General features: G+C 31.5%; 1 protein-coding gene across 1 annotated transcript in view; it reads left to right on the top strand.

Annotated features, from left to right (window-relative positions):
* Nucleotides 1-16,077, top strand: part of LOC148301972 (G protein-coupled receptor moody-like) — a 79,378-nt gene that overhangs the window by 39,016 nt on the left and 24,285 nt on the right. The window contains exons 3-5 of the mRNA XM_088272399.1: nt 12,769-12,909; nt 13,350-13,520; nt 14,316-14,443. Coding sequence (XP_088128525.1) covers nt 12,769-12,909; nt 13,350-13,520; nt 14,316-14,443 — 440 coding nt within the window. The remainder of the gene's footprint in view (nt 1-12,768; nt 12,910-13,349; nt 13,521-14,315; nt 14,444-16,077) is intronic.

Genomic DNA, 16,077 nt, shown 5'->3' with positions numbered 1-16,077 from the left:
TATATATATATATATATATATATTTTAAATGTTTTTTCAAGAGTACAAAACGTGAACGACCAAAAAAGACATGCTACGACCAGATTAATCTTAACTTAAAATCTGATGGCTTATAACTTGATAAACGAGTGTGAGATTCCATCCTCTCTGCCTACCCCTGCATTGAAACGGCGTGATTATAGCAGTAGTAAGTAGTAAGTTAATAAGTAAATAAGTTTTCATTGTACTTTCAATAATATTAATATTTAAAGCATTTACTTTGTAAAAAAAATTACAAAAATGAAAAAAGTTTTTTTTGTTGGTATTTTAAAAGCATTCTTTACTCTGTGGTATTGTAATATAACACTCTCCTCATCATTCATCGTTCACTTTGTAAATTAATAAGTTAACTAAGTAAATAATTTAAATTTTGTGTTGGTATGCTGTTATCCGTTAAGTTAGTATTATTGTCGGTAATCAGTGTGTAGTAAGGCAGACGAGAGCTTTTGAAGAGCGATTAAAGGTTCAGCCACCAGGGGTAGGATTTCTGAAATTTCAGCCCTTGGAAACCAATCCATAATTTAAATTTGAACTTTAATAAGTTCACCGAGGCTAAGGAACTCGGGGTGTTAAACCTATTGTGGAAATATATGTAATAGACATAAATTCGTTAACATATAAAAATATATATTTCTTTCATAAAAAATAAATAAGATTTCAATCTGTTTAAATCTTTGAGATCTTTTTTTAAACCTTAATTTAGAAATGACAGTGTTAAAAAAATACTTAATCGTTATTTATTGATTTAGTCATCAAGTTTGTAAAATAATATGATGATTTAAATAATAACAAAAAAAACATATCGTAGAATTTTATTTTAATGAAAACACAACAACTATACTTATATATAATAAAATAACAACTAATCATATTTACTTATTATATGTAACTGCAGAATGTTGGTGGAATTCCATATTGAATTGTTGGGTAATATATCCAAAATTAAACACGGTAATTGGATTGAATTCTACTTTTATTTACATATATGATATGTGACGCGTTTCGTCTTATCAAGACATTATCAAACACTGTCAGTGTCATATATCGCTCACTCCTTTCAAGAACGTCATAAATCAAAAATCGTCAATTTTTAGTTGTGCATGTTTTCGGAATGCCCAGAAAATGTACTATATCCCAGCAAAAGAGGCATATTTTTAACTTAATATTTACCCACTACAGGACAGAAAGTGTTGTTTTTGCATTTTGAAGAAAAGGTATTGTTTAATTCTGTTTTTAAATATACTAAATATTTTTCAAATGGAGAACAAACCTTCAGGTTTAACCTAAAAAGATCTATTGCACAGTAAAAAGTTCAATAAGTGGCTTGATGTTTATTTTTAATACATTGTATTATATTTTTAAACTTTAAAAACGTTCTCCTAAAAAATCAAGTTTTTATTATATTTATGACGTTCTTGAAAGGAGTGAGCGATATGTAAATAAAAGTAGAATTCAATCCAATAACCGTGTTTAATTTTGGATACATTACCCAAAAAAACAAATATGTAGTTTTTTCCACATGAATTTTTATATGACCAGCGATCGGGTTTCGTTGTAACCGACATCATCAGCCTGGTGTCGGTTACGATGAAACCCGGTCGTTATTCAAATAAAATTAATGTGGAAAAAAACTACATCGTTGTTATATTATTCTATAAAATACAGTTCCACCAAGAAATGTCAGTACAAAACTTAAATCTAATAATTATGTAGTTTTTTCTACATTTTGTGGAAAAAAGTATATACTTAGGTACATAGTTGTTGTTTTATTTTTTTTAAATAGAACAATTGTAAAAGACCACTATTGAGTTTATTAATGTAAACACGACTTGTCTCGAGAACTACAGATGTTCTTATCAACAAGTGAAAATGAAAACAGATTGTATTTTTTTTCTCTTCCATTTTTTTTGCACCCTGCTTATAAATGCAAGGTCATGCTACGGGTAAGCGATTCTTACACTTTTACTATAGTGCTTTCCAGTATGCATTATGTGGGAGAGAAAAAAAGAGGGTAGAGCAGCGTTCAGCCACTCCACATTACTAAATTTTAGCTCCGTAAATTGTCCGCCTCCGTAGTGTAATGGTCAGCACGCTCGGCTACCGTTCTGGAGGTCCCGGGTTCGATTCCCAGGGGGGGTCTAATAAATATAAGTGATTTCTTCACTCTAATATTTATTCAATATTACCCTGGACTGGTACCTGAGGCGGAGGGCTGATCACCTTTCCTTCGTGTTTTAACGATCAAGATAACACTGCGTTTATATGATGCAGTGCCCTATGCACCATTGGGGTGCGGATGAGGGTTCGAACGAATGAAATATAAGTCACAGTTGTTCTACAATTCCCGGCTCCGACGTTTATCCTTCTTCATTGTAGTTTTTAATCTCCACAACTATACTTTCCAGGTAGTCCAAGTACAACTTGGTGACGAATCCGCTTCTTAGCATCTCCTGCGGGTTCAGGGAGTCGATGTTATGAGCATCACACTCCAGTTGGAAAATCCACCTGTTTCGCTCAAACATTGGGCAAGATCTCAGTACGTGTTCCACAGACTGAGCAGTGCAGTGGTACCATCACACAGAAACAGATTGTATTAAAACAGAACTTTCTTTTACCAAATAAAAATCAAAAATGGATTGACATCATCACAACGTGGTTGCCGAATCGATTTATGAAGTTACTTAAAATGTTGTTCTCAAACTTATTTTTTGATACAAGTATGTGCGCTAAATAAATAGGTCAATGACCTTTGATCAGGATTCCTTTTGTAGTTGGATATATGCTTACCATAATAGAGTTTTCAGATTGATGATCCCTTGACTTTTGACCCGCGTCTAAGATGAAATTCTAGACCTCTACTTACCTCAAATTCCATCCTAACGAATAGGCTATCTGTTACCTGTGTGATAATATAGTCTTGTACAATTTTGAGGTTGAGTTTCACGTCAGGTATGATGAAAGCGCAGGGAGCATTGGAATGTTGTCCTGCCGAGGGGATGAGGGAGATTCCACCCTGTCTGAGTTTGGAAACTATCGTTTTATTTATTGAAAATAAGTCGGGTGAAAACACCTTAAAAAATATTAAGAAAAATCGTTTTAAAATAAATAAATGATAAAATATCAAGTACACAAGGGACTAGTCGTTTTATCATTCATATTCTTTTCTTTAAAAAAAGATAAATATTTCTGTTATTATTATTTACACAAATATTTCAATTTCATACTTTTTCTGTGTCAATAGTGTCAATCAAATTGTGGTAGAGTGGGTTCGAACCGAGGAACTCTGACTTAAGAGTCCGCGACACTAACCACGGGACCACAACCCGACATCAAATTAAAAAGTGGTTATAAACAAGTATTATGTTTTTATCCACAGTCTATTATTCCCACTTCTAACCTGACCACTTTCAACCATTTGAAATGCTTGGTCAAATCAAGTTTTCCTCGGTGTTTCTCTGCTTTTAATAGCAACCACATGTTATTTCCTAATGTTCTTTCTTCAATCATTATCAATCACATGCCCAAACCATCTCAACACAACTTTCTTGATTGTATCGATAACGCTTATCTCAGCCTTGCATTCTTTCCTTATATCACCAATTAAATATCTATCAAACATCGTTTTACCGCACATTCATTAGTTATTTTTCAAATTTTAAGATAAATATTTGTGTTTTATTATTTAATAAAAATACTTCAGTTTCATTTCTGTGACCCTGATAGGCTCATTATTTAAAATAGGTATCAAATTGTGGTGGATTGGGTTCGAACCAAGAAACTCTGACTCAAGAGTCCGCGACTCTAACCACGGGACCACAACCCGACACTTTTCGACTGCTACGTTTTATATTATCATTATTATACAAATCGTTGTTTTATATAATAATAAAAACCAATAATTAGTGAATTGAAAGTAATGCTCGATACCGATGACATACATGAGCCACAATGATATACCGGATATGGTCTGATAGATTCGCGCCACTTTACAATGCCGTACTTCCGTTTGGCGGGAATTCTATATTTGTTGGGACGCCTCATTGGTTACATTAATTACGCTCATATCGGGAGAGTGGCTTTAATCCAATGTACTGCTCAATATTTTCACTGCCTGTTTGAAAAACATACTCTTTTAATTAATTTAATTCATTATTAAAACATAAAATTAACACTTGCATAGTACCAATCATTGAAATCTAAAAATTGAAAACAAGCTTCTGGGAATTTCCCAGTATGTAAAATAATTCGAGGATTTTTAATTCATTGAAAATATAAGGGTCTCGATCAAATTAAAAAAAAAAAACTCAAAACAATCATAGATACTTGGCCAGGAGTCGAAATGATCAGTGGGTGTGTAAGAGGAGATGCATGAATCTGGAAGAGGTGAAGATTGTTGGAAAATACAGAGTGGCGTGGCGTTATATTCCCTGTGTCTACCCCTGCGAGAAAGCGGCGTGATTATTATTTTTTTGATAAACAAAACATAATTTACATCATTTTTGACATCTCAACATAGATGAAGAAGAATATAGAAGTCTGGGCATTTACAGGACTAACGACCGTCATAGGCTGGTTTCGTGAACATTCACTAATTCTACCCATGATTGACAATCACACTACTAAAATTCTTGAAACTCCTAAATAATTGATCAAACTCGAAACAAGGTATGCGAGAGTTCCTAGAGACTTTTATGATGGGATGGGGAAAGCTTTTATTAAGCAGAAAAATCTTTTGTCAGGTCCGAATCTTGGATTATATTCACAATTAGAGATGATCCAGATTTGTGAACAAGTATTTGAACACACTCACAAAATGCTGTAAATATAAGTTAATTCAGGATATAAACATTGTTGAAGTATTTTAGGACATTTCACCTTGAAGAGGTGACCGAAAGGATGTAAACAATGTCAATATCGTGATATCATCCTTGGTATGTGTGTATGCGACACGAGACGCCATTAAAATACCAACATACCGAATTCGTATAAATATTTCAATAGTATTCATGTATTTACCATTACACAATCCGCCCGAGGTGATTTGACAATATTCATAATGACATAAATATTTACAATTTAAGTGGGAAGTGGGAGATGATACCTGAACACATAGGTTTAAAATTTTAGTATTATTTTTTTACATCTCATCAAAGATGAAGAAGAATATGGAAGTCTGGGGTTTTACGGGGCTGACGACCGTCATAGGCTGGTTTAAGTGATCACTTTACACACGTGTAACATTCACCAATTCTACTTAAAAGCTTCCTTACATCTCACCAATAGATGTCTCTAGTGAAGTTCTAGTGATTCAAGAACAAGGTTTCTAAATTGGTTCATATATACAGAACTTCCAAGAATTTGAGTAGTGTGGTTGTCAATAATGGGTAGAATTGGTGAATGTTACACGTGTGTAAAGTGATCACTTAAACCCGCCTATGACGGTCGTCAGCCCCGTAAATGCCCAGACTTCCATATTCTTCTTCATCTTTGATGAGATGTCAAAAAATAATATGAAAATAACACCTGTAATTAGAGAGAATCCAGATTTTGTGAACAAGTATTTGGACATACTCAAAATGTTGTAATTAAAATTTTAGTTTTACTTGGTAAATACCACTATTACTTAAAATCTAGTGAGACACTCTTTTCGGTGCAAATACCGTATTTGAACCTAATTCTTGATTTTAGAGTAGGGTACGTTGAATTTGTGTAAGAAATAGTAGTATTTACCGAGTAAAACTTAAATTAAAAATGGATAGATTTTACCACAAGTGACTGCCGAATCCATTAATGAAAATTTAATATAAGTATCGGGTTGTGGTCCCGTGGTTAGTGTTGCGGACTCTTAAGTCAGAGTTTCTCAGTTCGAACCCACTCTACCACAATTTGATACCTATTTCTAATAATGAGCCATTTAGGATCACAAAAATAGCATGAAATTGAAATATTTGTGTAAATAATAAAAACACAATTATTTCCCTTTTTTTAATGAAAAATAAAAAATTTTCATGAAAAATACCAATGTCTCCTAAAATCTATCGTGACACATGTTTCGATGCATTCCGTATCATTTTCAAAACCGTATGATGATACCACAAATTATGCGAAATGCATCGAAACACGTGTCATAATAGATTTAAAAAATTGTGGTGTTTACCAAGTAAAAGTTAAATTAAAAATAAATGATGTATTTTGAAATACTTCTAGAACTTATCATCACATATGATGATATGTTTTAGTGATATTGCTTTCATTTTAATGGCAGTGCGATTTTAAAAATATGTATTTCTGCAAAAATATGTATTATATAAAGTGGAAAAATCTTCGAAAGCTAGGATTAAAAAATAATCAAACTTTTTGTTATTGTATACCTTGGAACACTAATAAGGTAAGTTTAAGTTATGTTTTGATGCTTAAAACTTTTCCGAAAGAGAAGATTGTATTTTTTATCATACTTTTTTAGTTGTTAACTTTATTCAGATTTTTATTTATTTAAATGTATGATTATTAGATTTTTAGACGCAAGTTGCGAAGTTTTATGGGTTTAGGAACAATTTTGTATTTTTTTTTGTTAAAAAAAAACTTTGATTATTATTATATTTGCCTCAACTTGAAATGAAACGTCTATCGTTTTTATACAAAAGAAAATGGAAATCTGTGAACCCCAGGGCTTGACTAATACACGTATATAACGTTTACTATTCAGCCTTTTTTTTTTTAATTACCTAACGTCCAAGTGACTGTGAAGTCTAGCTATGGCTTATGAAACACCGCTTATCATGACCCTACTCAGGCTTTAACTTTTTAAGTTTCATAGCCTATGCCTACTCGTGAGTGGATTTACTCTTTATGTTTAAAGTTACTATAATTTCATGTAATTCATGAGTGAAAATTCTAGGCAAAAACACTTGCGCACTATTCTGCCAATTTTTGAAAGTTGTATATACGCAATGGTCTTGAATTCCTTTCACATGTGGGTAGCATTTCAATAGATTTGGAAGTATGACTGATAATGGCAAAATTTGTGAAATACTTTTAGCTTATTCCAATTTGGATCAGCAGAAATGGAGTAAACCTTCATCGCACCGGTTTCAAAAAAGATATTCTTAACTTGCCTATGGGTATATACGCGGTTAATAACCTGTCATAGGCTGGTTAAGTGATCACTTTATACCCGTGTAACGTCCATGACTGACAACAACATTACTCAAAATTTTGGAAGTCATACATATGTATATCATATCATGAAACATGTTTGAGTTCACGGCAGCATCTATGGTTGATTCGAGAAAGCTTTTATTTAGCATAGACCCTTTCATTAAAATTTATGCAAGATTTTAGGTATTTTTATTTGTATAGTGGACTTCTGGATCTTTTTAAATAAAAGGTTGATACATACATAGAATGAAAGGATTTGTTTTATAGGTTTTACAAATCCGACTTGCTTTAAAACCTTGTAAACGATGCCAATTGAGTTCTTGTAGGGTTTAAAAAAAAACGATAGAGTTTAACGTCTCAGAAAAAAAATTAGTAAAAGTCTTACAAAGTTATTTATATTCTCGTCAAGTTTATTTCTGAAGAGAAAAATATGTAATACCGGCGACCCATTAGTTCATTTTAAAATCATAATGCAGTTCATGATAAAATGCACTTCCCTGCGTTTACGTGTTAAAATTGTAGTAAGACCGTCGAACTTTTCCAAACGTAGTCTTTATGAAGTTATGTCTAAAAAATATATATTTAATATATTTAAAAAAAATATATTATTCTCAATAGTATTCATATTTAAAGCATTTACTATGTGGTTAGTCATTTTACTTATTTATTTATCAACAAAAATGTTAATAATAGTATCTAGTATATACCTACTCATCGAGATTTTTATGTCTACCGGTTTTGAGACGTACCCGTATCTTAGTCAGGACAATCACTACTACAGCATGCAAACAATACCATCATTAACCACCATAGCACCATTTACACACTTAAAACTACACATTTAAACATTTTGTGTAGTTTTAAGTGCGTAAATGGTGCTTTGGTGGTGAAGGGTGGTATTGTTTGAATGCTGTAGTAGTGATTATCCTGACTAAGATACGGGTACGTCTCGAAACCGGTAGTCATAAAAATCTCGGTGAGTGGGTATATACTAGGTACTATTATTAACATTTTTGTAAATAAATAAATAAGTAAAAATGACTAACCACAAAGTAAATGCTTTAAATATGAATAATATTGAGAATAAAATAATTTGGAATTATTTAATACGCTAATACTAGAAAACGTCGTACGTCAGGTACCTCTCGAAACCGGTAGACATAAAAATCTCGGTGAGTGGTTATATACTAATATTATTAACATTAAAAAAAAAATAAGTAAAAATGACTAACCAAAAAGTAAATGCTTTAAATATGAATAATATTAAGAATAAAATATTTTGGAATTATTGAATACGCTTATACTAGAAAAAAAATGTATTTATAAATTTATGAATATTCCTTTATTGTCGGAAACTGGGCTAGCCTTTATAAAGTAGATTTTCATGTTCATTGTCGTGGTGTTTAACTGAATGGGAGGCCAACCCTCGTCAAAGCTCGGGGTTGGAGCTTACCCTTTTGATCCAAGAAAATATTACGTGGGGTGGAACCTAAAGGGGAGGAAAAAATGCCGAATTAACACCTCCTCATCTAATCTGATGTTCTGTTAATTGGTTGGTAGAAATAACAAGTCGATTGAAAATATAAAAATCAACTTTAATTACGACATTTTGAGTGTGTCCAAATACTTGTTCACTAAATCTGGATTAACACCAATTACAGGAGTTATTCTCATATTCTTTTTTTGACATCTCTTCAAAGATGAAGAAGAATATGGAAGTCTGGGCATTTACGGGGCTGACAACCGACGTCATCACTTTACACACGTGTAACATTTACCAATTCTACCCATTATTGACAACCACACTACTCAAATTCTAGCATATGACGGTCGTCAGCCCCGCAAATGCCCAGACTTCCATATACTTCTTCATCTTCGATGAGATGTCAAAAAATAACTTTAATTACATTGTAAGTCTAGGTATTTACAGGGTTTACGACCTATCATTCTTCTTCTAACCCTTATCCGCACCCAATGGTGCATAGGGCACTGCATCGTTTTGACGCAGTGTTATCACAGGACCAACCTGCCGATGGTTATGCCTGTAGGAAGAGCTACCGCTATGTTGAACAATATCTCATTGGATATTAATCTGTTCCATGTGTCTGAAGGAGTTTTCCGAAGCGGGATTCTTCTACACCTTTAGCAAAAGTTTTCTTTTTCAATTTTGTTATTTTTTTATTCGAGAATTCTACAGTTTTACATTTAGTAAAAGTATATAATAAAAAAAAGTTACATTAATAAAAATAAAGCCAACTAAACAATTCCATGATAGTTCTTGCATATATTTTATTTTTATGTATACGATTTAAATTTTTTAATGTTTGTTATATTTATATTAATTGAAATAAATAAATTGAATTGAATTGAATCAAATCTTGATCGTTACTTCCATGAAGGCAAGGTGACTGACTAGTCCAGGGTAATATAATATTAAATAATATTGGAGTCTAAAGTTACCAATATTTATTTTTAATTCCCCCGCCCTGAGAATCAACCCCGGGACCTCCAGCACGATAGCTAAACATGCTAACCATTACACCACGGAGGCGAGCTATCATACTCTGGTTTAAATTATCACTTTATATAACTTACAAGCGCCCATGGTGTAGTATTAAACGAATATTGGGCTAAATGAATTATTCAAATTTATTATTATTAACAATACTTCTATATTGCCAACCACTCAACTCAAATTCTTGGTAGTTCTATATATGAACCAATTTCAAAACGTTGTTCTTGAGTTACTAGAACTTCACTAGAGACATCTATCGGTGAGATGAAAAGAAGCTTTTTATTGAGCAGAAACTCTTTTATTAGTATATATATATATTTAATGCCCAGACTTTCATATTCTTCTTCATCATTGATAAGATATCAAAAATAATATGAAAAATAACTCCCATAATCGGAGATAATCCAGATTTGTGAACAAGTATTTGGACACACTCAAAATGCTCAAAAAACTAAATAATAATTTATATGTAAATATAAATTTATATATATATATATATATATATATATATATATATATATAAATTTATATATATATATATATATATATATATATATATATATATATATATATATATATATATATATATATATATATATATTTATATATATATATATATATATATATATATATATATATATATATATATTTATATATATATATATATATATATATATATATATATATATATATATATATATATATATATATATATATATATATATATATATATATATATATATATATATATATATTTGTGTGTATTTTAAAATTGTGGGTCAGTGACGTATTACATAAGTAGGGAAGTAATTAGCTATATTTCAATTGACTCCAAAGCCAAAATTTATTATCCTCGGTAAGCCGTAATCCATGAAAACGATTCATCTATAATGTTTCAGTCCATAGAAAATAATTTATTTTACCATTCCGGACAGAATAAATCCAATTTGTGATTAATCCATTTAAAAGATCGTGGAGTTCCTCGAAAACCTTATCCACCTCCTTTATTTTATTACATCACCCCTACATAATGTACAAATAAATCTTTCATTTCGTAAGAAAGAGTTCGACATTTTTATTCATTCAAAAAACGATGATTTGATAAAACGTGAAAGTAAATAGGAAATCACGTAAATACAACAGAATAGAGCCTCCGTAAAGCTTCGGTAACGTTTTTTTTTTCAAACGCGTTCGTAATGAAAGCTTTTTTTAAATATGAAATTGGAAATTTTGCGATAATATTTTATTTTTATGGTCAAAATAATTACGGACTCATGAAAAGATTTATTTTAAGGAATATCGATTTTGAATTAAACTCACTTTAGGTCGTTGATCTTTATATTTTTTACTGGTACCATACCACTGGTATATTAACGTTTTACAAATCAAATTATCAAATCAAATTGGATGTTATACAAGACAAATTGGTTGTTTGAACAAAAAATAGTTAGAATTAAAAAAAAATGTTCTTATTATTACTACATATACCGTCAGTGTGAAAACTTGCCCACATCTTTTCTTCTTAAGACTTGCAAGTGTTAGTCGTCAAGTTGCCTAGCCTGCGTGGCGCACTGTCATAGTCTGTGCGTGGGGTGTGTTACTCAAGTTTTCAGACAATATTTTCAATACTAATTTATTATTAGATTAAAACCAATATTTTTAGCTTTTCCACTTTTTTTATTTGACCAGTGACCGGGTTTCGTCGTTACCGACATCATCAGACTGGTATTAACAAAATATTGGTTTTAATCTAATAATAAATTAAAAATGCAATTCCATCACGAAGTGTCAGTGGATAATATAAATCTTTTCAATACTACTTTGAATATATTTGTGAAAATTCTTACTTATTTTATATAATATAAGTAAAATGTAGCGTCGAATTTGAAATGAAAACTTGTCAAACCAGTTTGTCAAACCTTGTCAACAACTTGTCATAAAGGTTCCATCGCCAAAAAGGTTTTAGAACCACTGTTTTAAATAATTGTTTTAGAATGACTGAGTCTAAGGCGTGTATTCAATAATATTATAGATTGGGGAGTTTCTGGTAAAACTTAGCTTCCTGGTTCAACTCAAATAAATTACATGCCCTAAATTGGAAATCTATTTTTAGATTCGAAACGAGGAAATTTATCTCAAATCTCAAGTATGCGTTGACGTTCGTATATGAGGAATGTCAATAAAGCCAAGTCACAAACCCTCTTCAAATTGAAATTCGAAACATACCAGCATTTTACGTAATATAACACATGGTTTTATGTTATACGAGGTGATGTAAACAATATTCGATCCAATGAGTGGGTGACATATATATATTCTATTATTAAACTCTTCAATTCTTAATTGAGAATATCACGAACAAAACTTATTTCGTAAATTTTTCGCGAGTAAAATATATAAATATATTTATTTAATTATTTCATCATATCGTAGTCGTACAGGAGAAAGTGACCAACTGACAAAACGTAAAATGTTCAGTAGGGCCATTCAAATCACTTTTGCTAGGCAAGAAAATAAACATCAATGCAGTTAGTCATTTTTAACAAGTCAATATATTATACTTCCAAGTTTAAAATCCTTTGAGATTTTTTCAGGGCAATATTAAGCTAGTAAGATATCAAATAGTGAATGATCACGTTTTTGCAAATAAATTTACTGGTCACTTTCTCCTGTATGACTACGATATGCGTAATTACTTTCATAAAAGTAGACTGAATACAGTCGACATGCGATGCACCCTCAAACGAATGTGCGGCAAAACGATAAATGCAGTGGCGTGCACAGAGTTTTTAATCAGGGTAGGTTTTGGGGTTGGGAAATGATAAGGCATTGGTCCTATTTCTATATGGAACGCGAGTATTCCAGGGTAGGCACTGCTTTTCTGTATGTGTATCTTTTCTGTAAGTATGTGAGGTCCTAATCCTGGATTATAATCACACACATGAGAAACGCCAGAAAATACCATTTTCCAGATAATCCAGATTTTGTGAACAAGTATTAGGACACACTCAAAATGTTGTAAATCATTCTTTTCAATAAATCTTTTATCCTTTCAGATTTTCTCGACCTCTCCTCACGACTGCAGCGGTCCTTACTGTCATCATCATGATCGTCGGAGTCCTGGGAAACCTGTTGACAATAGTAGCACTCCTAAAATGTCCTAAAGTGAGAAACGTGGCTGCCGCGTTTATCATCAGGTAATAATTCCTTGAATTGCGTGAAAAAACTGAAAGGAGTAAATATTTGAATTAAAGGAAGTTTAATATTATGATGTTGTCTCAATTTATGCGAAGAGATTATGAAGTTTAAGCATTTAATTAATGTTTTACTTAGTTAATACCACTATTTCTTAAAATCTACTGTGACACGTGTTTCGATGCATTCCGCATCATTTTCAAACACCGTATGTGAAGCTAATTCTAGATATTAGAGTTGGGTCCTTGGGACGTTGAAGGTTGAAGAGGGGGTAGGAGCTGTTTCTTATTTTTATTTATCAATTTAATAGATACCCATCTCTCTTAGTATGAAATAATGTATAAAATAATGAAATCTGTATTTTCATATTACCTGTAGAAACATTTTTTCGTTTCTGCGAAATTATGCATTAAAAAAATTAATAATATCGTGTTTTTTTCAGTTTGTGCGTGGCGGACTTCATCTTCTGTTTGGTGGTCCTTCCTTTCGCTATTTCCCAGTACACTTCGGGAACCTGGAATCACGGGAATGCGCTGTGCAGAGCGATTCCCTTCATGAGATATGGGAACGTGGGAGTCTCGCTTCTCAGCATAGCTCTCATCACAGTTAATAGGTAACGTTAAAATAAATCATCAATATTTCATGTAATTATTATTTTATTTTTATGATATTTCAACATACATGAAGAAAAATTTGGAAGTCTGGGCATTAACGGGGCTTATCGTCATAAGCTGGTTTAAGTGATCACTTTACACAGGTGTAACATTCACTAATTCTTCCCATGCAATCATGGGAAGAATTACAACCACACTACATAAATTCTTGGATGTTTTATATAAACATATGATCCAATTTCGAAATCACTAGAATTTCACTAAAGGTGAGATGAAAATAAAAGCCATCAATATTTAAAGTTAAAATATATTTAGTACACATATCCATTTGGTTAGATTTGCTTCACTTAGGAGTTATTTATCGTGATTTTTAATGGTATCATGACATTGATGGAGAAGTGTATTATTAGATACCAAAATACAAAACCAAACTATTCCAACATAACTTTAAATATTTGGGAACCGAATACTTAAAACTCCTTCTTAAAATAGTTTTCCTTTATTGTTCTACGTGTTTCTTTACTTTTTCACTTTGCTAAAGTAAAAATTACATAAAAAATGCGTAGATTTGACTACAATGTGGCTGCCGAATCAATTACCGAATTTCTAAATAGTTTACACTCAACTCATTATAATAAAACACTCATCTTATCATTCATTGTTCGCTTTGTGTAATGCCTTTTTTATAAACACATTAAAATATACATTATTTGTAAAAAAATATATTCAATATTTTATTTTACAGCTCTCGATGAATAAGAAGTAATTTGTTTTAATATGTGTATTATTTTCAGGTACATAATGATAGCTCACCATGGAATATACGCCAGGGTGTACAAGAAAGGGTGGATTGCCGCAATGATCGTCTTCAGTTGGCTCTTCAGCTATGGAATGCAGATACCAACCCTTATTGGAATTTGGGGTAAGAAATATTATTATGCCCAAAATGTCATTGACCGGCGAATTCCCGAGCAAGAATGATAAATTTCTCTCATCCGTTTTCAATACGATGACTTGTATTTGTGAAATCGATAAATATAGATATTTCGTATTATTCAACGTTATGACTTTTTAAAAATATTTGTCTGTGAATGATATGCGTATAGGGGAAAAGAGGGAGGTCGCTTATAAATTGTGGAAAAAAAACTTTTTAACATAGATGAAGAAGAATAAGGAAGTCAGGGTATTAACAAGGCTTATGACCTGTCATAGGCTGTTTTTTTAGAAAAAAAATCATTTAGTGATTAGGTAATTTACAAATTTTACAAAACAAAGAGATTTTACATATTAACTATATAAGACATATTGAAAGTGTTTTCAAAGACATATTGAAAACACTGTAGTTTTCAAAGACATATTTGTGTCGGGTTGTGGTCCCGTGGTTAGTGTCGTGGACTCTTAAGTCAGAGTTTCTCGGTTCGAACCCCTCTATGGCAATTTGAAACCTATTTCTTATAATGAGCCGCTTAGGCTCACAGAAACAATATGAAATTGAAATATTTGTGAAAATCATAAAAACATAAAATAAAAAAAATTAAAAACATTATATGGGAAAAAAGGCAGTCATTCGCTGGTTAGATGATCACCTTACAAAAGAAAACATTCACCATTCTACTCATGAATGACAATCACTCTATTCAAATTTTTGAAACTTCCACGCATATCATTAATCTCATGGCGTTGTACACATGAGTTCACAAAAGCCATCTTCATATGTTGGATTAAGAAAGCTTTTATTTAGCACAGACCCTTTTTCAATGTATGCTAGATCCGAACCCCGGATTATTTTTATATACTGGGAAACTTTTGAAAACTTCATTATTAATTTTATGCAGCTAATAATTTGATCAGTTAATTTTGCAGCACTGTAATTATGAAAATATTGAAAATTGGAACCAACAGTATTTTTACACAGTATTTTGAGTGTATCCAGATCTTTGTTTAAAATCTGGGTTTGTCCACCGAGAAGTTATTTTAATATTCATATCTCAACTTATGGATATTGATGAATATGGAAGTTGAAAATCATGATTTCAAGCGTCTTCTGGTATGTAAAATAACTCGATAAGAAGAAACATTCTATGAAAGTGTTTGCAAAATTAATTTATACAACTTATCCAATTCAACCATACACAGTGCAGAGAACTTAAAAATTGAAGGAGAAATAAATCTTCCGAAATTTGAGTAGCGCGTTTGTAAATAATGAGTAAAATAGTGAATGTTACACGTGCATAAAGTGATCACTTAAACTAGCCTATCACAATTCTTCTCCTCTGCGTTAGGATATCAAAGCGTTTTTTTTGTTAATGCTCTTTCTTAAAAACAATTGATTATGTATATTAAATAAATTAACAAAAGTCACGAATGTTGTAGGTATGTTATACGCAATATTTGTGTATATACATATACCTAGTCTAAATCAGTTTTCTGTGTACGAACGAATAAATTAAATGTCAGAATGTCCTGAAATTTCCGTTTTCCATCAAAACATCGTCTAACACTTTGCTTTTATTATGAACACAAAGCGGCCCTAAGGCAAGTTTAGTTGAAAACTTT

This window comes from Brachycentrus maculatus, unplaced genomic scaffold (assembly GCF_059751285.1).
Source record: "Brachycentrus maculatus isolate JH-2025_06_01 unplaced genomic scaffold, ASM5975128v1 h1tg000496l, whole genome shotgun sequence".
NCBI classification, from domain to species: Eukaryota; Metazoa; Arthropoda; class Insecta; order Trichoptera; family Brachycentridae; genus Brachycentrus; species Brachycentrus maculatus.
This window is presented reverse-complemented; position numbering and strand designations above follow the sequence as displayed.